General features: G+C 40.1%; 1 protein-coding gene across 1 annotated transcript; it reads left to right on the top strand.

Annotated features, from left to right (window-relative positions):
* Positions 1-222: 222 nt before the first annotated feature.
* fbxl16 (F-box and leucine-rich repeat protein 16) lies at positions 223-24,189 on the top strand. The gene is made up of 7 exons (XM_055035351.1): positions 223-593; positions 11,052-11,769; positions 16,135-16,377; positions 16,541-16,806; positions 17,337-17,421; positions 18,342-18,405; positions 18,786-24,189. Exons 2-7 carry the CDS (start codon positions 11,059-11,061, stop codon positions 18,932-18,934), a joined length of 1,518 nt encoding a protein of 505 aa, XP_054891326.1. The 5' UTR covers positions 223-593; positions 11,052-11,058; the 3' UTR covers positions 18,935-24,189.
* The last annotated feature ends 754 nt before the right edge of the window (positions 24,190-24,943 follow it).

Here is a 24,943-nt window from a genome sequence, read left to right on the forward strand (position 1 = left end):
TTATTTATTTATTCTGTTTGTTTGTTTTTTCGTGATTATGACCTCCGTAGTAAAAGTCAATGTAAGCCTGCAATGTAACAGCTTGAGAGGCTCACTGAGACATTAATCCAGGTAAATCCACCATTTGAACAGAATTTTCTCCCCAGCAGAAGATGCTGCTGCTGCTGCTGCTGAGGTTGCATAAGAAGCAGCGGATCTGCACAGCGCCTCTACCGTCGCCCTCCCCTCCTCTATCTGTTCAAATGAGACAGCGCTGCTCGGCTCTGCGCTCTGAGTGTGTGTCACAGAACGGGCCGCTCTGTTATGGAGGACTAACCGACTGAAAACGCCGCACAGCGCCTCTCCTGCCGCGCACCGAGGGCTCCCTCCAGGCCGGCAGGCTGTGGATCTTCTGCCGCTCCCCGCGCTTTGTGGACCGTCGTGCTTCTTATGGGATCGGGAGGCGCATCCCTGGCTCTCTCTGACTCCCTCAGAATCATCTCCCTCGGCCTTTTTTCTGCGTCGCAGCATTTTTGGGAGGAAAAACGTGATTAAGCGGCCGGAAGCAGCGAGCCGATCATGGATTAATGCCCGAGTGAATTCTCATCTGAAAGGTATATTCTCACAGGGATGCTCGGAACCGAAAGGCCGTATAGGAGGAAGGATGTGTCCGGTGCGAAACGTTTACTTGTGTGTGTGTGTGTGTGTGTGTGTGTGTGTGTGTGTGTGTGTGTGTGTGTGTGTGTGTGTGTGTGTGTGTGTGTGTGTGTGTGTGTGTGGTTATGTGTGTGTGTCTCTGGGAGTGGGGGGGGGGAGGTTTGTGATGGATGGTGGTGGGTGATGGCAGCAGCATCCACCCTGCAGCTCCTGCGCCCTGGCGGAGCGGAGGGGCCTGCAGAGGAGCGGGGCCGCTTCCAGCGGGGACAGGGACTGGCTGTTCCGCCTCTTTGTGTCCGCGGCCCGGGCCTCCGGGTTTCTGACTGACTGACTGCTAGTCACCCGCATCGAGCTGCGTATCATTAACAAACACAATGACGTCAGCGTCTGCCGGTGACGCGACCCTTTCCTCGACCACCTTCTCATTCATCCATGTTTTTATTCCACAGTGATTCTCAGAGTCGATGCTCTGCAGGTCTCGCTGCTCTTGCAGGACCTGCTTCCTCTCCTCCTCCTGGGAAGTTTTCACGTTTAAACCTGTAGAGTTTTAAAGGGACTGGAGCTGATTAGCATTAGAACCAAGCAATCAGCATGAGCGTGTGGTGACAGGCGGGGCTTCAGTTGTTCCTCAACACTAACATGTTGTGTTTTGTTTTGTTCTCACAGAAGCTCTTGCTGGTCAGAAGTGAACTCACTCTTCATTGGTGTGAAGCTTCTTGATATTCTGATGGTTCCCTCTTACAGTCCTAATTAGGGAGAATATTTTGGTTTCCAAAAAGAGAACACCTGGACCAATTCAAGCACGCTTGGTCCATACTGTAAGACTGATTATCATAATGTCTTTAAAGTGTCCCCTTCTGGATAGGTTAAATAACACATTTCAGATGGACTTTCAAAGCTCATGCCTGTGAACTCGTGGCATTGTGGACAGTGTCCCAACACTTTGCAGGTTGAGCTTGAGCCTTGTTGGTTCCTGGGTTGTTCATCCTTTGAGAATCCTCCTGGCCTGTTCCAGATCTGACACAGTTACCAGTTGTTACGCAGAATATTTGTCTCAGAACCTACAGCCGTTCAGAAGAGTCTCCAAAAGACTTTCTCCACTTTTCTTGTAGTCTTTCTAAAGTTCCCCTGACTTTCATTGTTCTAAGAACTGGTTACTAACCAGTACGAGAAAAAGAAAGGTAGAATAATGTAATTATAGCTCGAAAGTAAACATTGCTACTAGATGAAATTTTGTTGTTTCTGAATTCTCCTCTTTATTGTATAACGTTGAAAGTCTAAAACGATGTGAATCATTTAGACTATTTAGCTGGACTTTTATCTGTGTAGACAGCCTTTTAGTATGCTAATATCTAATAAGAAATCTAATTATTTTTAAAGGGGCAGAATAATGTGTTTACAAGCCACATTGAATCATTTTATAGCACACTCAAGTTACCTTGAGTTGTGTTGGATATATTTAATAAGATTAGAAAAGAATTGACTTATTTACAGCCTTTAAAATGGGCATTTGTGGGGCCCTGTGGTGCTGCCGGGGCAAAGACGACCCTCCTATGGAGGCCTTAGTTCTCCATGCAGACATCACAGGTTTCAGTCCTGGCTTGGTGATCTTTGCCACCTGACTTCATTCTTTCTCATTATACTTTTCTATCTTACCGCTTTCAAGTAAAGGTAGCTTGAGCCAATAAGATCTTTAAAGAAATTTGGCCAAATCTCTTTAAAAACTCCTTTCCTTTCCAAGCCTCCATCTTCTGGAAGTCATCACAACATCAATCTATTAACCCTTTAATGCTGATTTTTACCAACATTTCACTGAGAAGTAGCTGCTACACTTCCACCAGGTGTTTGCTGATTGCTGCTGGCTAGTCTGAAGGAGCCGAGTGTGGGAATAATGTGGCGGGGCGGCTCTGTGAGCATGAAAGCTTGGAAACTCCAGCTTCCTCCTTCATCGTTGAAGGCAGCACTAGAGTCCATCACAGCTGAACGGTTGTGTGGGAGATTAAAAGATTTCTAAAACATGCATGACAGAATCAAGGCAACACTGGGTATAATTTTTTACAAGGGAATAACATTATAATGTAATGTAAAGCTCAAAAAGGTTGATTTAAAATACTGGCCCTAAGGATCCTCACATATTTCCAAACAAAGAACTTAAGCGTTATGGAATAGTTGAGGAGAATCGACTTCCTATGACAGATGACTGACCGCTCAGTTATCAGTAAATTAGTACTTATCTACTCTTTACTACGCAAAGTTACTTTTTATGAAATCTAATTTAAGCGAATTAAAACCACAATGAAAATGTAAAACATTGATTGAGGGTGTAAAACAAGATTTTTTTAAAAACTTGGGCAGTGTTTCTCTGAGCCTCAGAAAACATCAAGGAAGATAAGACAAAAAAGCACAAATAAAAAAAAGAAATATATTTATCAAAAAATGAAAATAATTATTATAATCAACTTTTAGACTAACTCGGGTGCTTCAGGATCCCTCTACCCACCGACATTGGTCTTCAAGGATTCTCCTGAACTGAACAAGATTTTCCCATCATTTATGTCTGTCATCAAGATCTCTTTTAGCTTGACCAATTCCCATGAAAGCAGTTTACTATGGCAGGCCCACCAGGAGCCGAGGTTCTGCACAAGGTAGCCCTCAGGATGATGCAGCAGCTGAAATGAGCTGCCGGATTCGACCTTATGGAACGCATGAAGAGTGCATTATGGACTTGGTGGTCTTTTGCATCAAAAGGATTCAATCGATGTGCTTTGGACATCTGATTGGGATGCCTAGTGGTTCTCTTTGATTTCCCAGAATGTCCACTGGGAGAAAATCCTGGAAGCTAATGAAGGGGCTACGTAACCCTCCTGTGTTTGAGAACCTGATGGAATCTAACAGACTGTGATGGAGAGGGTCACTCGCTTTGGAGATCAAAATGACTGGGTTTCCCTTTAAGACCTGGTCCAACACATGTCAAATAATGAGTGGATGATAACTCACACATCCAACACACATTATTGGGAAAAATAAACTGTAATCAGAAAGAATGTGATAGTATTTTTTTGCTGGCCCTGCTAGCAAAGGGCCATACCTCCCGGGGTATGGAGGGACGTTCAGGGATTGAGGATTGGAGTCTGATGGGGGGTCTGAGCTGTTTCCTCTCTTTCTGTAGGTGTAGAAGCAGACGTCTAAGAGTGTTATCTTTTCTTTATCCTCCTTTATCTCTTTTCCTCTTATTTTCTTCCTTCCCTTTAAACTTTTGCACCCCACCTCTCTCCCTCTCCCCCAGCCCCTTTCTTTTCTGCTTTTCTTTTCAAATGCAGTTTGCTCACTGCATTTGAAATAAACCCAAAGCATTTTGGGATGGTGATGTATTTCACAATGGAGCTTATGAAATGTGTCTTATTTTACTGTTTTCTAAGTCTTAGCTTTCCTCTCCACCACCTGTTTGCGGTGGAGAGGAACATCAGAAAGCCCTTCCAGCTGATTGATAATATCCATAAAATTCTACAGTGCATTGGAAGAAAACCACCCTGATGTTCTCTGTTATGTACTTGGACTTTTTGCCAGGCTTCAGACAGATTACGCTTCTTATGAAGCGCTTGCTTTCCTGGCTTGAATCTGACTTACAAGCATCGTCCGCAACTCTTCCAAAGTGCTGAAGTCATTGTTAGCCTTCGTTCTTCATCACAGCTCCTTCATATGTAGATGGCATAACCCAATGTTTAAGTTGGTTGAAGGAAGTTGATGAAAATTGTTGTTTTTATTAGTCCATCCACTTTGTGCAATGAATTTATAACACTAGGAGCAAACATGTTTTGGTTCTTCCCAGAGGTCACATTGGACAAAGATTTAGAATTTAACAACAACAACAACAAAAAATGCATGTTGTTCGGTCTGCCTTCTAACCGAGGAGAAGCCTTTTTTAAATCTGTTGTAACCTGGATTGGAGAAGGTTGTTCATATAGTTTCTCAGTTCCTGACTGAACTGGTGCAGCGCTCTGTAGGTCTGGGGCCCCAGTCATCCCTGAGTCGCCTCCATGTTCAGAACGCAGCAGCTTTCCTTTTGAACATTACACCTGAGTTTTTGTCTTCACTACATCAGCTTCCTGTCTGCTTTAAAATACATTTTGAACTTTTTGCGTTTGTACTCAAAGCCCTGCTCTCACTCATCTCGCCACTAGAGTGTGTTTCTCTACCAGGTCCTTGAGGTCAGACATTTAATATTTACTAATAATTCCAACGGACGGAGTACAAACATTTTTCGGTGGACTCATCTTGATTCTAGAGTCAGCTTCCACTAGATCTTCAGTTTATTACCAAACTTGGCCTTTTAAAATAAAAAATCTATTTTTTTTCATTCAGACACACTTTTAAAAAGACCTCTTGAATTTCAGAAACGGTAGATTTTCAAACCTGAAAAAATTTCATCTTTCACTGAGACATAATAGTAGTTCAGATTTTATCCCAATTTTAATCAGCTTTTTTTTGTTTCCTTTTACACCTTTATTTTATTAGCCACTTTGGTTACAGACATTGTGTAGGTGTAACTGATTGATCGACTGGTTAAGTCCTTCGAGAACCCTCCTAGTAATTACAGCCAAACAGCTGAGTCTTTGTCTCATCTCACCATGAAACTTTTCTCCAGAAAGTATGTGGCATGTCCATGTGGTTGACTCCAGATTGCAGTCAGTCTTTAAGGAGATGGTTTTGGAAAACTAGATGTTCATGTTGCAAGTCTTCCAAATTGTATTGTCATGAACTTCAATAATTACCACGCTGTTTGAGGAATGCAGTGTCTGTGATGGAGTTCCTGTTTTAATTCCCTTTGTTATCACTGACATTTGGTGATGGAAGAACCAATAGCTGTCTTGAATGTTTTCCATTTGCCAATATTTTTTGTCTTTCTGCAAAACAGAAATGACTTTACTACCATTTTCTGATTGATGAACATGTCATTGTTTGGATGTTTCTTCTTTGACACAGAAAGTTTAACGGAGCAAAGTGGTGAACTGCTTTTTTTGCTGGGCTCACATGGCCTACATGAGTTTAAAGAGACCCATTCAGATTAAAAACGACAGATTATATACACAATATTTTACAAATAAAAAATTATGCCGGTCAGGCAAGAAAAAAAGTGAACCTATTTGCCTATATGCTAATGCTATCAGCAATATCTCATCACTCTGAAAACACTATGAATGTCGAAATATGGTGGTGGGAGAATCATGCTGTAGCAGGGAATATAAAAACCTTAGCCTTTTTGTATTGGTTGAAATTACCGTAAAAAAAAAAAAGATCCATTGTTTATTGTTTTGGACACTAAACTGTCCAAAACAGTTGGACAGTTCATTGTCCAAGTGTTTTGGACAATAAATTGTCCCAGAAAGTATTGTGATAAATTGAACAACGCAAAAAATGGTTCAGCATTTTTGCATCGAGTCAAAATTTTTATTTGTGCCTTAAAAAACAGAGGCACTGTTTCATATATTGTTGCCAATATATTAAAAAAGCATGCAAAAACCCAGCAGAGATGTAAGTACAATAATTTCATTGGGAGCAGTGATGATTGGAGAGCTAACTCCAATCTCAGAAGCAGTTTAAAAAACCCAATGTTTTCATTTGCACTTTTTTTATACAGACAACCTGGAAAACCTGGAAAAGTTCCATATGTCTTCTGTTTGAGCTGTTTTGTCCAACTTTAATGTTGGCTATCTTTGATCTGGACAAAAATAACCTTAGTAAATAAATAAATAATCAAAACAGATACATCCTGACCAATTTCCATCTCTCTACATCAGGGGCAGGAACATGGTGACTTTGTATTGGTATCTGACAGCTGATGAGATTGAGACAGATGTTCAAACACACGTGACCTTTGACCCACTCAGGGTGGGTCAGGCAGAACTGACCACCATCATGGAGCTGACATTGAGAGACAAACAAACATAGAATTATTTTAAGCTCTTCAAACTTTTAAGGTCGGACCTGATGAGCACTGACTCAGTCACAGAACCTCTCTCTTTTTGCCATAGATAATAATAATAAGACCACTTTCAATTAATATATTGATACAATTTCTGTTGTCAACTTTTATTTATTTTTTTCAAAATGAGAACTGAAGTGTCCCATACTTACTGGTTTTGCCTTAAATTGATCATATTTTCTCCTTTTTTTCTGTTCTTGAGAATGAACTCTCCTCCTGTAATAAATGATGCTGCGATATTAAAAAGGTATCAAGTATTTTCCTTAGAGTTCGTATGGCGTTTGAAAGCCAGCAGCCGCAGCTGCTGTCATGTGTTAGCCGGCGGTCACAGAACCAGGAGGGTGAAAATACTTTTTCACTGCAGTGCATGCAGAGGGTGGGTGTGACTGAGGAGGTTGGTAGAGATACTCAGAGACGGAGGCAGAGGAGAACTGTGACTTCCTTATTAACACCAAGACTCATTCTTTATTTTGCCTATAAATAATTTGTATGCAAACATTAAATGTCTATCTACACCTAAAGCTGTCAGTTCAGTATATTTTGCTCTTCAATGAAAATCTCTTCTCATCTGAGTATTTTTTATGTCATTTCTTTCTTCCGTTCTGCTGGCAGCAACCTGCCAGTCGAGGCCACAGATGCTTTGTTTGCTCCTGCCTCCCACTCTGAAACAGGCCCCTGACATAACACAATAAGAGGGGCAATAAAAATTCTTGCCGTAAATGTGCATCCTGCAAAAAGAAGAAAAAAAAAAAAAGAATTGAAATGAATCAGCCTGTAGCATGTTGTCGCCCTCCGGTCTCTTGTGGACTCACCCTGAAGTTGACGGGAGCGGTGTGTGTTTGCAGTAGTGTTTCATGGTGCTTGCTGTAGCGGTTCTAGCTGCTGTATTATGTAATGGATGAGGCTTGTTTATGCTACAGTGGATGCGGAGCCACTCAGCAGTAGCTGCAGAGGAGGAACACTGGAATTATTCTGAGTGATAAAACGGTAAATGATGCTGGATTGTGAAAATGAGTTGTGATAACCCTTTCTGTTTACTTATATGAAGCAGTTGGGTTATTGGTGTGAGCGTGTGTGTGAGAGAGAAGGTCCATAGTCAGCAGGTTATGTAACGGAGCAGTGTGAGCCTATGAGCTACAGATACCATGAGGTCATAGAGAACAGGCTAGATGAGGCCAGCATTCATTTACACTATGTTGTCTTTTCACTCGGATCCTTTGTCCACCTCCGCTGAAAGCTGTGAGACAAAAGACAGGCTTTGCATTCAGCAGCAAGCCGATGATTGTTTCAACCGTTTGACTCCTTTGTTTGCTGTCTGGTTTCCAGTCAAACAACAAATGTTTCTTATTGGAACCGAGGACAGACAGCTTGCCCCCGTCCCGCCCCCCTCATTTCTTCAATAATTATGTTAACGGTACCTTGCAGAAGTGCTTCTGTCATGTAACAGCCACAAATTTATAGGATGTTAATCTTTCACTGGACTCAAACTCTCGCCTTCATGATGCATCTTGCGTTTTCACTGTTGACTTGATCAGTGTTGATGACTGATGTCCCTGTGAGTTTCTCTATGTGCACATTCAAAATTAATCACTATTTGTTTTATAGTTTCAACAAATTGTAATATTTTCTATATCAAAAACTGAGTTTTTACTATCTTGAAGAGGCAGTGTTATGTAAATCTGACTTTCTGGAGCTTTATATCACATTATGTTATTGCCTCATTAAAGACACACCTGAAATGTTGCTGTGATTCTTTAATGCATGTTTTGAGAAATCCTTTAATCTCCCATGGCAACCATTCAGCTGTGCAAAACACCTGGGTGGACTTAACCTCGGCTTCTAGGTTTCCAGATTTCCGAGCTTCTGCTTCACAATTTCAAGACATTAAATTCTTTTAAGTCATATTTGATATGTATAGCATTTGTATAACAACTGAAGGTAACACAGTTGATAGATAATGCTGTAAAATGGCTCTCTGTGTCTGGAAAAAACATGATATTGCCACTTTTGACATAATTTTAATAATGAAAGAACCAAATAGTTGCTGCAGATACATTGGTTTGCACATCCGTAATGTCAACGTCCTGCTCCCTGAGGTCATGTGTTGGTCTGAATTCAAAATGCACACAGTAAGTGCTAGATTTGCTAAAGTTGCGCAAGCTAAAGTGATGCTGACAGTCCTGCTTGAATGTGGATTTTGGTGGTTTACTGGCTGTCATCATACAGAGTGTCAGAGAGCAGCACAGCCCAAAGAGCAACATGCAGCTCTTAAAAACCAAAAATGAAATGTTTTTGATTATAAAAGCAATAGGAAATGTTCTTCTATATGTTTTATGGAATATCTTCATTGATTAGTAACAACAGAAGGGCACCAGCAGTACAAGGCTTTTAGAAAGAATTTCACATTGTTTTTTCGCTACAATATCTTCTTTTTTTTTCGACATATTTCTGCCTTGTTCACATTTTTTTCTTCCTTTGTTAAAGTCAGATGCTTCATTGTGTTCTAAAAATCTGAAAATAGAAATACATTTTAATTTATTTTTTTTAGCTTTTAGAATAACATTTCATTTATTTCTTTGCAACTCTAGATAAATTTGAATTTGTAACCTTGAGAGCAAAAACGTCTCTTTGAATTGAAAAGGCGGCTGCTCCCTGTTTCAGATAATAACACTGTGGCTGAGTGACACTAATGAACCAAGAAAATAATACAAATAGCAGACAAAGACAAAAATGAAACATAGACCAGGATTGGCTGTGACACACACGTACTGGGAGAACACACACACTCACACACCCACAGACACATGCAGAAAAATCCCAGGCCAGGATTTGAACCCAGGACCTTTTTGCTGCCAGGCAACATTGCTGGTTTCATCAAAACTGAGCAATAAGTCAATGTTCAGCGCTAGAATAGAACAGAGCAGAGTATAAGCAGGTACATAGAAGGATGTTTATCTAGTTAGACCAAGACAAATCAAGATGCTGCTATGAGCTTTGTAAACACACAGCTGAGTTTATAATGTATGCAGAGATACCAATAGTTCAGGATTGTTGACATGAGGTTCTGTTAAAGGCAGTTATTGTACCTGCAGGTGGAAACTCTCTTGTTGTCATTTAGCCTCAATTCTTGCTAGCTGGTCCCAAAGGCTGTAGCTAATGTTTTACCTTAGAGGTATCTTAGAGGGACTTGGTACCTCTAAGGTTTGCAATCCCCAGGGATTGCAATCTCTTAAATTGCCTCTAATCTAAAAAAAAATTCTCATGGTCAATTATGTGAAGTCCATTTTATCAGCTTTTAAACTGTCTGCCTTTTTGTACCGCAGTTATTTTCATCTAAGTTAACAAATATTTTCACAGGAAATTAAAGTAGGAGGCAGTGCACCACTTCGATCTTCCCAAGAGAAAAGTGCTTTGAGTCTGAGTATGAGCCTGATAGAAAAGAAAGGCAGTGTAAAGTCAATAAGATAGCACCTCAATTGATATATTCTTTCTTTTTTCCTTTTTCACTTTCATGTCACATTTACGCTGTTCATGTTACTTTTATAGTGTGAGTTTCTCACAGGAAGATCACCACCTCCTGCCTCATGTTCTTGTATAAATGTAATGTTTGTTTAAAAATCCTCCCTATAAAAGGTTCAAAAATGAGTTAGAATGAAATACTTTGGTTTGGTGGATGGAAAGAAATATCTAATTATTTGTGAATACAATTTCCTTAGAGGTGCAATGTAATTCGAGTACACTAATTCCAACATTACATATCTGGCTTGTGTTTAGATGGAGTAGGTAAATCTGCATCCCTAAATAAATAATGCTCCAACATTACCGCTATACTCATTGTTTTTCAGATTCAGTTTTACAGATTGTGAAAGTGTAGATTCAGAACACATGGAATTAAAAAAACTAAATGAAGATGATATGGACATATGAATGTTGGCACCCTGAATTCTAAAATTCTGAGAAAATGGTGCCAAATTTGACCACTGTAACACAGTTCTATTTACTAAAAACTGGACAACTAAAGTTTTCAGTCTGGTGTTTTGGTCTCAACAGACACGTTTTGTGAAGGACAATTTTGTATACATAGATTTTATGATGCATTTTATTTGTTTTTCATTTATTTTGGATACTTAAAATGCCTTACAGTTCTAGTGTTAATTGTTCATTAGAATTTAAGGTTTATTGATATTTCACAATGTGTTCCTGCATTATCATGCCATTATTGTTATTTTACTTGAAAATGGTCTCAAAACAACAATATTATTGTTTACCACCATAATTTCTGGCACAGTACCATTTGTTATCTTGACATGCCTAGTGATGGCATTGCAAAAGTAACCTACTCTGTTCTGACAGACACAACTATGTGAATTTGATCATTTGTATTAACCGCCTACAGACAGAAGGCTTGACTGTATTTCCCGTTCTCCTGCAGGTTCCCAATGTTGAACATGTCCACCCCGAGTGAGCTGAAGTCTCCCTGCATGACTCGCAATGGTATGGTGAAGTTGCCCCCCAGCCAGCCTAACGGTCTGGGCAGTGCGAGTATCACCAAGGGGACGCCTGCTGCTAAGAACCGTCTATGCCAGTCCTCCTCTGTGCCCTCCATCTTGCCTCCTCCGCCGTCCTCTCTTCCCTATCATCACCATCTGCATCACTTGGACAGCCCCGGGATGCCTCATACCACAGCACCTCTCTTGCCCTCTGACCTGGAGCCAGGGAAGCCTCTGGTGGGGCTGAAGCCATCTCTTCGTCAGCTTCCCCCCCTCACTTTGCCCAAACCCATACTGCTGGAGCGTCAGCTAGTCCTGGATGAGAAACTCCTCAACCGACTACTCTGGTACTTCACCACGGCAGAAAAATGTGTGCTGGCACAAGTATGCAAGACATGGCGCAAGGTGCTGTACCAGCCCAAGTTCTGGGAGGGGGTGACGCCCATCTTGCATGCCAAGGAGCTTTACAACATATTACCCAATGGGGAGAAGGAATTTGTCAGCCTGCAGGCCTTTGCTCTGCGGGGCTTCCAGTCGTTCTGCTTAGTGGGGGTTTCGGACCTCGACATCTGTGAGTTTATCGATAACTACCCGCTGTCCAAGAAGGGAGTTCGTTCTCTCAGCCTCAAGAGGTCAACCATCACAGACGCTGGTTTGGAGGTAAGCTTGCTCTTGATGTTCTCCAATGATGACGTCATTGTCATCATCATTATTTCAGATCTTCAGTAATATTGAAACTCTTCTCAGGTATGTTCAGTATCTCTCTCTCTCTTTCTCTCTCTGTATTACACACCCACACATACACAAACACAGAGTATCTGTCCATCTTCACAAGATCTTTGTATTCATTCCACTAATATTACATTAATTTCTATTGACTAATCCTGACCCCAACCTAAAGTCACACCTCAGTCCTAAACTTGACCCCTAACTTATAAACAGAATGTTTTATGAGGTCCAGGCTTTGGGCCCCATAAATAACAGCCGGTCCCCACAACGTTGTGTGTTAGGAAAATGATTCTTACAATGTAGCAAATACAAGACCACACACACACTTTTTCTTTTATCCTGGATCACTTTTTCTGTAATGTTACTTTTTTTTCTGCTGGCAGTATCTGACCTGCTGTTTGTAAATTGTGCTGCTGTCTCATACTGACTGCTCTCTGCTCTTTTCTCCAGCTGGCAGATAGATTTTTGTTTTACATTTGTTGAAAGCTAACTTAGTGTTTGCAGAAAGTAAAAGGACAGATTAACCGAGATACAGAAGAAAAGATCAAAGCTCCACAGAGAGAGCCAGCCTGGGTGTAATGCAATATTGTTGTGTGAGATATTGAAATGTTGAAATATTACTTTGTGAAAATGTAGTCTGCCTTGCTACTGAAATGCTATCCAGCGATGGCAACGGATAGCATCACTGGATAGCAGTGGTGCTACCTTGAAGAATCAATGCTGAGTTTCTCAGGTTTGTCAACAGAAGTTGTTTCCATTAGTCATAGAATTGCACATGTTGAAATTACCAAAATAAATGAGATTAATGGAAAGATGCCAATTTTGAACAAATTCACATTTTATTTTACACATAGATGTTTTTTGCAAAACAGAAATGGATTTGTATTTCACATTACGTCACAGGTGATCGAAAGCTGTTGACCACATGTGATGCATCATCACATGTGATGAATAAACATGTTACTACTGCTGAAAACCATAAAGAAGATGACAGGAAGTCATAGAAGGATGACGATTTGTTTTTTGCTTTTTAACAATGTTAAAGTTACTAAGCTCCCCAAATTAAAACAATATTTCTGAACTTTTCAATGAGTCTGAATGGAATGTGACCATTCCCATTGAAAATCTAACGTACATAGATGGATCAGTCTGAAACGGGATAATTTTGCACTCATTTTTAATTTTTGTCATTTTTGAAACCCTGTTGGAGATTTATGAAACCTTTGTCAAAACCCCAAAGCAAAACATTTTCATTGTTTTTTGGCTTTGGATTATTATTTGAACTAGATCTGGGAAAATATTGACTAGACAAACCTAGCCTGATATCAGATAGCAGGTGATTTAAAATCCCAGGTAATGATTTGTAAAACCTGCATAGGGACTCTGTTTTTTTCCAGAATGTTGGTCTCATTCTTGTGTCGTGTAGAGTGAACTGAATGTATTGTTAGATACTATGTGAACTTCTAGCTATGAAAACACTTCTTTCAAATCACATGAGCCCTACATTTCTGTTATTACCACTGATTTGGAGGCGAAGTTTCAGCTGCGCTGCCTGTGAAGCAGGACTCCTGCTCATGTCAGCAGATTTTATTTTGCTTTACCAAAGCAGAAGGGCAAATGTCACTAAAATGAGTCAGCATGAATTTTTGTTTTCATAAACAATTTTATTTTCACTTCATTGTTGTGCTCTTTACTGTCAGATTTCATTAGCTGTGCAACAAAAGCACATCATGCTTTGAAATAATCCTCAGATGGCTCTCCATACGTAATGTTCTAGGTTTCTATTCTAGGATAAGTGAGTGGTTGCCATGGAGAAGGCTGGAATTGTTGGCAGTGTTATCTATATATGGACATTCCTGTTTTCAAGTGTTTTTTTCTCTTTTGGTGAAAGCTTGAACTCCTGGTTCATTAGATAACATTTTCTGTACATTATTTATATTCATTATTTGAAGTTTTCTCAAAGTATCTCCCTGGTGGAGCTGGAAGCTGCATTTTAGAAGTTAGATAATCTCAAATGCACTAGTGTGTAAAAATTACATTTAGCTTTAGTGATGACATCATGCTGAGGGAAAGCAGTTGCATCCTGACTGCTCCCATAGGACCCCAGAGGAAAGCAGTCAGCAGGTGCTGCTAACCAAACATAGAAGGTTCAAAAATAATTGGAAAGTGAGTTTTTCTCAATGACAGTTTGTTGGTCTGAAGCTTTTAGGTGTGTGTTAAAGAGTTTATTATGACCTCCAGAAGCAGCTGCTTCTCCCTGTCAGTCTAGGGAGGGTTATATGGAGGAATGTTCCTGATCAGGACTAGAATTAGGTGTGGGCCAACATCATTTCCCAGTTGCAGTGTATCCAGAAAGTATTCTCAGCACTTCTGTTTTTCCACATCGTTCTGCCTTATTCCAGATTATATTGAGTGTATATCTTTCCTCCGAATTCAAACAAATACCCCCCATAATCTCAAAAAGACTGGAAAGACTCTTTTTGTCGAAGTATAATCTCCACAGGATTCAGTCTTTGCTTAGTATGCACCTTTGGCAGCAGTTCCAGCCTCTGGTTTTGTTGAATCTGATTGGTGGATTTCTGCAGAAATGGTTGTCCTGTTGGAAAGTTCTCCTCTCTCCTTAGAGGAACGCTGCAGTTTGGACAGAGTGACCATCGGTTTCTTGGTTACCTTCCTGACTGAAGCCTTTCTCCCCCAGTGGCTCAGTTCAGACGGCCAGCAGCTCTGAGCCCTGCTGGTTCCAAACCATGATGGAGGCCACTGGGCGCTCTGCTTCAAGGCAGCAGAAATGTTTCTGGATCCCACCCAAGATTAGTCTGTCAACATAATCTTGTCTCTGAGGTGTACAGATAATTCCTTTGAGTTCATGCTTGGTGTTTGACCTCTGATGGTTCCTTTCCAAATCAAGTCCAATCAACAGAATTTACCACAGGTGGACTTTATGTAAGAACTCAGGAAAGGTCAGTGGAAAAGGCTCAGTTTTGAGTTTCATGGCAAAGGGTCTGAATATTTTGTAAAATTGAGTTATTGGTTTTCTATGTTCAGTCAAATTTGCCAAAATATCAAAAACCTTTTTCCACGTTGTCATAACGGGGAAGTCTGGAAAGTTTGTCAGCTACAAACTAACAAACTTTAGTTATCACATAATTACATAAACTAAAGTTTATTACATGGACTTTATGCTTTATAATTGTGCTGCACTGAAGTCACTCATAGCTGCGGCCATTTGCCGCAGCTCTGAGTGAGAGACACTTTGTCCCATTAGGTGTCTCTGTGGGACACTGCTAGTTAGAATCATCTTTAATGATCATCAAATTCATCTCCGTGGCTTTTTTTGTGGAGCAGTTTGCTGAAGACAAGTCAGAACAAATACATATCTCAACTTCACTCTATGACTAGTCATCATTTATTTGTTGATATATGAAATATGTGTTTCAGATAGTGTTTGTTGTAGATATCTTGAATTCATTATCAACATCAGCAACTTTATTAAAGATATAAATAGGTCCATATAAGAAAATAATATTGTCAAAAAATACAAAATCACATAAAAAGATTATCATTATTATTATTATTATTATTATTATTATTATTATTATTATTATTATTATTATTATTATTATTATTATTATATTTTCAATAATAGAAAATTATTTTTTCTTTTAGCTTAGTTTTTCTGAAAAAAAAGATTTTAATAGTGATTAATTTCTGTTCTGAAGAAAAGGGATTAATCTGTATGTTGGACTTAAATGTTTTAACTGTTTCAGCATAAAAAAAACTTTGCGAAAGAAAATAAAATGAAAACTTACACAAAAACGGTAAATCTGATAAAATTTCTACTAGTCAGAATGTATTTACATATATAGAAATGTATATTGTGTAGTAAAAGTATGATTAGAGATATCTTAATTAACTAATAGGTCTAGTCATAAACTGGTTTCAGATATCTGGATTATGGTGAAACTGATTATATGTTAAATAATATGATATGATATAATGTAACCTGTCATTTACAGACAGATTACAGATTAAATAAATACACAATCTGGACGACCTGTAATAACGTTGGACAGCCATGCACATGCAGCCAAACCTCTGATGAACTTCAACCCCAGAAAGAAAGGGCTGTACTGTTTACAACTTCATTGTCAGTACATAGAAAGAATATGACATTTAAAGTTACAGTTATGAGTTGAAGATTTCCATTTTGTGACATTCTTCTGCTTGCATGGCTCAGCTGTGCTGCGTGTCAGTGTCTCAGCCGTGATGCCCGATGTGTTGACCTTTATTTTGCAGGTCATGTTGGAGCAAATGCAGGGCCTGATGCACCTGGAGCTGTCAGGCTGCAACGACTTCACGGAAGCCGGCCTGTGGTCCAGTCTCAATGCCAGGCTAACTTCCCTCAGCGTCAGTGACTGCATCAATGTGGCGGATGACGCCATCGCTGCTATTTCCCAGCTCCTGCCCAACCTATCAGAGCTGAGCCTGCAGGCCTACCACGTCACTGACACGGCCATGGCCTATTTCACAGCCAAACAGGTAGACTGCCAAAACAAGAACGTCACACGTCACTGCCTGCGTTCCCTTACTGTTCCCTCACTTCTTTAGGGAGGATAGAGGCAAAACAAAGCTAATCATCCCGCTCCGGCTTTGTCATTTCTCTCCTGATTAAGTTACATAACTGGAATGAAATGTTTCACAGGGCTACACCACCCACACTCTACGGCTCCAGTCCTGCTGGGAGATCACCAACCACGGTGTGGTGAACATGGTGCACAGCCTGCCCAACCTGACCGCCCTGAGCCTCTCAGGCTGCTCCAAGATCACCGACGATGGCGTGGAGCTGGTGGCCGAGAATCTGCGGAAGCTCCGCAGCCTGGACCTGTCCTGGTGCCCCCGGATCACAGACATGGCCCTGGAGTACATCGCCTGCGATCTGCACAAACTGGAGGAGCTGGTGCTAGACAGGTCAGGGAGCTTTGGGTCTTTTGTGTTTTTAAGTCCAAACCTGAGCTCAAGTCAAACATGAAGACATCAGTTTACGTTGTAGTCATTAGGGGACTTCTTTTTTTTTTTTTCCAGGCATCTTCAGGTATATTGTAGAAAAATGTAATTAGAAACATTGTACATTACTCTGCAGACGTATTCATGCCCCTTGATTATTGGAAAGGGGCATGATATATATTTTTCTAATACAAATCATAAAATCTGAAAACCTGATAACCCTTACACATTTTAAAGGGCCAGTGTCCTTTAAAAATCAACTTTTTTGAGCTTTTTTGAGCTGAAGCTTCCAGATCATCAAGAAGGACCAAAGCCGATAAAGCCTTCTGACTGAAAATATCTCTAATGTCAAAAACATCATGATGGTTGTTTAAAAGAAAAGTCATTGAAAAATGCAAATAAACAAATAAAAATGAATCAATTTAAACTCAAGCTGCTAGCAAAGCTCTTCCAGTTGACTTGCAGTGATGATGACGTCTTGTGTCTCTCTGCAGGTGTGTGCGAATCACTGACACGGGGCTGGGCTACCTGTCCACCATGTCTTCACTAAGAAGCCTTTATCTGCGCTGGTGCTGTCAGGTAATGCAAAAGTAATACACTAACAGACAAAAAACAATATTTATGTTCCCATCAATGACGAGAACACAAAGAAAAAACTGCAGGAGGAAGCAGGAGCTCATCAGACCTTCACCTTATTATACATATAGTATTATCAAAATGAAAACAGTCATGTATGTTTTTCTGACAAATTTGCCCAATGGGCATTTATTTTCATAAGAGAAAATAAACAAATCATAATCAAACTTTGATTGTGGTTTTAACTCCTCACAAGAATTATTCCACATATGATCTCTAGTTTATTAAACAAACCCTTCTGTGTCTTTGTTTGTTTCTTCAGTTTCATGCTAATGATTCACAAAGGTCGAGTTTAGGTCAAAACAGTGACCTTTATGTGCCACTTTCTGCCTCAGTGCATCACAATGGATTCACACATCTTGGAAAAGTTCGTCCCCCCCAGCCAAAGTTTGCTGCCACAAACTTTAATGTAGTTTCACTCGAATTTTATATGACGGAGCAACACAAACTGGTGCATGATGTCATCACTCTGAAAGGAGCGTCCCCACAGGGAAGCATGGTAGTGGCAGAATTAGGCTGTGCAGATGTCTTTAGCTGGTCAGAAATGAATCAAATTCAAAAATACTGTATTAATCCCAGAGGGAAATTAAATGTGGTTGTGGCTCATTAATTTAAATTATTCAGAGAATTATTGATGAAATGATTAAGAATGACCTAATCAAAGTCCAGACCATTTGAAAAGAAATTGCATCTTTACTATGATGGGTTCCTCTGTGTCGTTATTGGATGAAATGTCATGAAATGACATATTTTAGCTTGTGGTTGGAATTACATTAGTAAAGAATCGGGGTGTGTAGACATACTGCATGTTTCCTCTCAGCCTTTAATCTTTAATCATAAAGAAAACTTTCCGTGTTTTTCAGGTGCAGGATTTTGGTCTGCAGCATTTGTTTGGGATGAGAAGTCTCCGTCTGCTGTCTCTTGCAGGTTTGATTTATGTTTCCCTATAAATCCCACAAAAAAGTCCTGTGGAGTCTAAATGCGAAACGTAACCTGTCTCATGACGTACTCTTACAACACGGTGACAGTTTCAACAAATATGTACTTGTTTTTTTTTTCTAAAAGTTACACACTTCAGCTTTAATCGTTGTTCATTTATAGCATCTACCCTAAAGCTGTTGTGATGATTTTCAAACACTAACCTGTTAAATTATGCAGCAGATGCTGAGATCTTTTCTCACGGTGATTTGTGGCGATCCCTGCTCAGCTGCAGTAAACCAGCTGATGCTGCTGGATGACTGTTGTTGTGCATCAGGTGAGGGAGGGGCGGCTGCAGTTGGGCTGACCGTTGTCCTCTGTGCCTCCAGGCTGCCCCCTGCTGACCACCACCGGGCTGTCAGGCCTCATCCAGCTGCAGGAGCTGGAGGAGCTGGAGCTGACCAACTGTCCAGGAGCCACGGCCGAGCTCTTCAAGTACTACGCCCAGCACCTGCCCCACTGCATGGTCATCGAGTAAGACGGCCCAGCCCTCATCAGACAGACGCCGTACGTCAACCTTCCTCCTCAACCCGTCCTCGTCCTTTTCACACCGAGCTGTCCCTGCATCACTCCTCCTCACCCGTTCCCCTTCGTCCCCCCCCAGCCATCTGAACGGACTCCCTCGCTGGCAGGCAGACTGAGAGGCAGGAAGGTCCAGGATAGGACATGCCACATCCAGAGGCATGGCGTCCCAGCTGCGTTTGAGAAGATGCTGGCGTGAAGAGCTTGGTGTGACGTCTTGTCTGACAGCAAGTTTCTTTTTCACAATCAACAGAGGACTTGGAAGGAGGAGGAAGCTTCTCTGTGGACTTGGAAGGAGTTTTTCTAAAAAATGAAGCGGACGCAGAGGGGAGAGCGTGCACGCCCCAGATGCAACGAAGAGGGAAAGAGGAGGCTAAAGACTTTTTGTTCGATGGAGACGAAGATTTTTTTTTTAGCTGTTTGAACTCATAAGCTCATACACTGCAAACACACTAAAACGTATACTGTATGTAAGTAAAGCAAATATAACTCCTGAAGATCATGAGTGCTGACACGTGTCATCTCTTGTAATATTCCCCCAGTAGCCCCTTTTATTTTATTTTTCCTCAGAAGGGATCCAAGGTTTCCTTTTCTCTCGCTCAGTTTCAGACTCTGCGTTTCTGGACAGAAAGCCACCAAGTAAATAAGGACGGACCATATTAATATCTCTTCTTTTTTTTTCTTCTCCCTGCTTCTGCGTGTGAAGTGTGTGTGTCACTGACTCACAGCTTCCCGTCTTTGGGATCCCCTTTCTCTCCCCCATTTCTGTGTCTTAACTGAAATCCAAAAAAATAAAAAAATTTAAAAAATCTAACAAAACAAAAACCAAAAACAAAGAAACAGTTGAGACAAATAAACATAAAAGAAGTCAAAAGAAGATCTAAAACAGCTGTTTACATCAGTTTTTTTTTTGTTTTGTGAGGGTTACATGAGGGGTAGCTGCACGCTTATCTGACTTGTTTGGTTCTTGCCATCATCTGTTGGCTCCTCTGTTTTTGTGTGACGGTGACATGGGGCTGAAGAGACGCTGCAAACCGATCCGCTTCGGGACTTTCAGTGACATTTTTTAATTTTTTCGCCACATCTGCACTGCAGCTACTAAACACATTCAGGTAGCAGAGGATTTTCAGTCGAGGAGTTTTTTTTGTCACCCTCCTCCAAACTTGAGGTTTGAGTTTCGATAGTTTTGTTGTTTCTTTCTTGTTTTTTTTTTTCTCTCTCACCTTTTTCTAATCAGAAAACATCTGATGTTAGTGTTATTATAGAGCATTTGAATTTGTGTGGCTCTGATTCTTCTAACACCAAAGGAGGGGGATGGGGATGCATTTTGCAAAGCCAGATTACTTCAGCAGCTGACGCGAAGGCTCGGTGAATTCAGTGTTTATTAGAAGGACGTCTCGTCAACAGGCAGAGACTCGGGGCTTACATGGAAACGCCACGGCTCGCTCTAGAACCACAATCAGAGGCTTTTTTTTTTTAGGCTTTGAAGTCATAGGGAAAACGAAGGTGAGATGGAATTTGTGCAATAGATATTTCTATCCTGGATGTTTCTGACGTGGTTCTGTTACAAATGGGATGATAGTAAAGTCGATAGTGGAATGTGGCTGTGCTGGTGCGTTCACTGACAAAACAATGAAAAACCAAAATGTTGAACACCAAGTAAACGCCCAGAAGGAATGAACTGTAATAAATGGTAATAAACATCTAAACAGCCATCAGATATAAGTGGGCATCACTGATTAAGTTTCCAAACTATAAACTAAAAAGGTTTGAGAAGAAACTTCCCTCCTTCCTGCTGTGAGTGATTCTATCTAAAACTATTACACTTCAAACTTAAGCAGCATTCAAGGTTTCACTCGTACAAGCAAAGGTACAGAGAAGATATTAATCAAATTAATCGATTATTGAAGTATTTGTGATTGATTAATCACTATCTGGCCTTTTGAGTCGACTCAAAAAGGTCATTTTCTAAAAGAACAACAAACTCAGAAATTCAGCCAAAATAGCACAAAAATATAAACATTTGCATTTGCATGAGTCGGAAGCAGCAGGCGAATCTTAAAGAGACAGAGACCAAATTTCAAGGCGCTAAATCACAAAGTCAAATTACTTTTAAGCCATATTTGATATGTACAGCATGTTTTAGAACAAATGAAGTTAACATGGTGACTTGAGTGTGCTGTAAAATGGCACCACATGGAAAACACATGGTACTGGCCCTTTAAGTCTGCTGAGTGATTTCAGTTTGATTAAGAACCAAACTGGAAAGGCTTCTTGCCATGATCGGTGCGAATCTTAGACAGTTCATAAAATCATCTTGTAAGCAAAGAAAATAACAACAAAGGAATAAACCCAACATGGCTTTGCAACTGAACTATACCATTAGCATAATCTACAGGTGGATAAAGAGGTTCTGGGAAAATGTGCTTACAGAAGGTAGTGGTGAGTGGGGTCTCTGAGACCACCGAACTCTCACCAGTCATTCCTTGTGGGTTCTGAATACGGTGCCTAAATGTTCTGAAGAGTTCGAGTCTGAGCCGGAAAGGCCTGAGACACAGCCGAGGTCACGAACCCATATCACTAAAGCTTCTCCCAAACATTGGACATGCTCAAATTTATCTGCTACAGGGCAAAAAAGGAAAAGCGGTAACGTTTCCCGTAACTCCGGGAGTCGGCCATCTTGGTTTCTGGACGGGTCCACCGGCGCTCCCCTGTCTGCCCTAACGCAGTCAGACCAGAGTCCGGCAGCAGAGTACTGAGCACCGTGAAGCAGGGCAGGGGTCAAACCCTGCGCATGTTTTTGCCTGGAGACGGCTAATTCTAGACGTTCAGCATCTCATTGGTGTACAGACATTTATTTATTTATTCATGTATTTATTTATTTAAATAAACGTGTCTTATTTTCAGAATTTATTTATTGAAAATGGCATTTTTTGGCTCTTTAGTTTCAGTTTTTGCTTCAAGTGTGACCTTAATTGAGCTTATTCAATAATTGCTGTTTTCTAATATTATTGTTAACAATTTTATTATTATTATTATTATTATTATTATTATTATTATTATTATTATTTATGGTGTGACATTTCAGGCCCTGTTAAGCAAACTGATCTAAACTCTTGGACACCACTGACATCATGACCAGTAACTTCAAGTTTTTAAACCGTCATAAAATACTGAAGTATATTTTCCTCTGTGCAAGTCTGTGTCGACTTTGTATTGCTGTTTGCTCCCTGCGGAATAATGGGATCTTCAGCTGTGATGTTCTATTTACTGTCATTGTGCTGAATGTGGCAGCAAAAATACAGAGTGTGATATACATACAAGCTTATAATGTGTGACTTCAACCTCTGCCATGGCTGAGCAATGTTTACATTGTCTAATTTTTAGAAAAGGGGAAGATCTCTGAGGATTCTATGGAAGCTTATTACTGACAAAACTACTGGAGCAAAAAGAAACGTGGGGAAGAGCCGGAGATAATTCTGCAATCTGGCTTCAGCGCAACCTTTTGTTTTCGGCCTTTGGGTATTTTTTTGGGGGGAGTGTGAGAATTGTCCCTTTAACTCAGTTAAAGGGACAGTTCACGGTTTTTTAGGTGAGGTTCAGACAAGAGCATATGAGCAGTTAGTATCTTATCTGCAGAAGATAATCCTCTTGACATCTTCATTCGGTGTGTAAATCCAAATTATATTGGTTGGGCTGACACTCATGGTTAATCCAGAAGAGAAAAACTAAAGTGGAATTCATGGAGGATTTAAAAAACCCTTTCAGGCGCCACCATAATTATTTAGACTGGAAGTGGGAGGCATTGCATCACCACTGGGCTTCTTGGAGAGCTGAACTACAGAGACCAGATCAGTATCAAGCACATATACATGATGGAACACGCTAAAATTGTTAAAATTCAGGTCTAAATGAATTTGGTTAAAAAATAGGAATCAAATTAATTTGCAACTTTTGATAAATATTTTTTGGGTTGAAGGCTGCATTAGTGAATAGACATGTATGTGAACATAAACACGCACATCACAAACATTGTAACTGTATTAGTCCATCCCTAAAATAAACAGAATGCCATGGAGTTGTTTTCATGCTCTTCTGCTTGAAGCCGTTTGGCTCTGAAATGAAAAGATTTTAACACAATTATGTGCGAAACCAAGTCGGTGTTTGCTGTTTGCGATGCCTTTTAATTTAGCACCCTGTGGACTTCACTGAAATTATGTGCAAGCAAATCCTGGGGTTGAAAAGTTCATGACGGTAAAGCCGGCCTAAAGGCTGCATAACAAAAAAAATGAACTGTTGTTTCAGGCGTTGCTCCTTAGTTTCCAGTGTTTCTCACAAATGGTAAATGAACTGAACTTGTACTGTGCTTTTCCACTCAAAGCACTTTACGCTAGAGCCACATATCAGTAGGCCATTTGGGGTGCCTTGCACAAGGGTACTTTAACAAACCTACAACCTTCCAAACGCAAGACAACTCCTCTGCCCACAGAGCCACAGGAAGACCATTTGTGGTGCTCTGCCTCCTACTGCAATGTCCTGTGTAAATAACAACTGAGTGGAAACATGACAATGGTTATAGGTTTATAACTATTTATAAAGTTGGTTTATAAAGTAGAATAGAGACTTTATGACTGGACTGAAGGTTCATCCTGGCACCACTCTGACTAGCCGTTAGCTTTAGCCTCCAGCACCATTCGATCTGGATTCATAATAAATGAATTCTTTTAGGGATCTATAGTAGGTCGATGGATTTATGTATTAATTGCCCACAGATTTTTCTCACAGCAAAAATCCTGAATGATCCTTTGAAGGTATCTACAGTGGTAAAACGTTCCATCTTTAATGATGACTAATATTTCTGCTTCATCTGCCCCAGACCGTTCATCCTGTGTTCTCCAACTCCGACTCCCAGTGTGAGACACAGCTGTGTGTTTTATTTTATTTTTATTTTTTGTGCTTTCCATGTTTTGCCTTTGATGAGCTTCCAGTGAATTCACACGTCTGTTTACATATCATGAGCTCTCATGCGCAGTCATTTCGTAGCTGTAAACAACTAACCTTTCTACGGAGCATCACCCCAGGTCATTTTCTAAGACAAATCATTTCTATTACTGTCTGCAGTCTTTTTTGGTCATCTGTCACTATTTTGTTACAACCCTTGTACAGCACAAGTTTAACTAAGCAGTAAAATAAAAACTGACAATTTACTGACATTGTTGAAACTGATAGGTTTGTTGTCTTTCTCTGTGTTTTGATGCTGGAGCTGAACTGACTTTGGTGAATGACCACCAGGTGGCAGAAGAGGCCCTCGAAAGAAACGCAACTTTTGAGTCAGGCAAACTCCTTTTGCTGTGCTACTGTTGAATTAAACTACAAAAAAGTTCATCAAGATGATTGTCAGAATTAAAATGTTCTGGAGAGAAAACAAAATGCAAGGATTTGGTTTTAAATAATAAGAAAAGATAAATATAGTTTACTTCCACTCATTATGAGAATGATTTGACATGGAAACTTTACAGAGACTTTTTACTTTTTAAAGAACTGACTGTACAACTTTTACAAGTGCATTTTAAAAATGCAAAAATATGAAAAATGCAATATTCTTTATCACTCGTGTGAAAAACTAAAGCAAAACTATATAAATTCAGCACAAATAAATGCTTCCTTTATTTCTTATACATTTAAATGTTGCCTTACAGATAAAGCTTTGGAGCCCAACACCAGCTGTCACAGCGCCAGTTCAAGATTGCAATATTTCTGCAGTCATCAGAAAAATATGTTAAATATTACATTTGGAATTGTTCAATAAGTAGGGGACAATTCAGACTTTGTTTAGAAAAATATATGATCGATGAATCACTTTCCTGTTTGCTAAACTGAAATACTATTAAGATATTAGAAACTATCAAGGATAGTTTTAAAATCATTAAGGGAAATATGCACATTTGATAAAGTGGAGCAGTTA

Source organism: Poeciliopsis prolifica, unplaced genomic scaffold, assembly GCF_027474105.1.
Source record: "Poeciliopsis prolifica strain line A6 unplaced genomic scaffold, Auburn_PproV2 SCAFFOLD010, whole genome shotgun sequence".
NCBI lineage: Eukaryota > Metazoa > Chordata > Actinopteri > Cyprinodontiformes > Poeciliidae > Poeciliopsis > Poeciliopsis prolifica.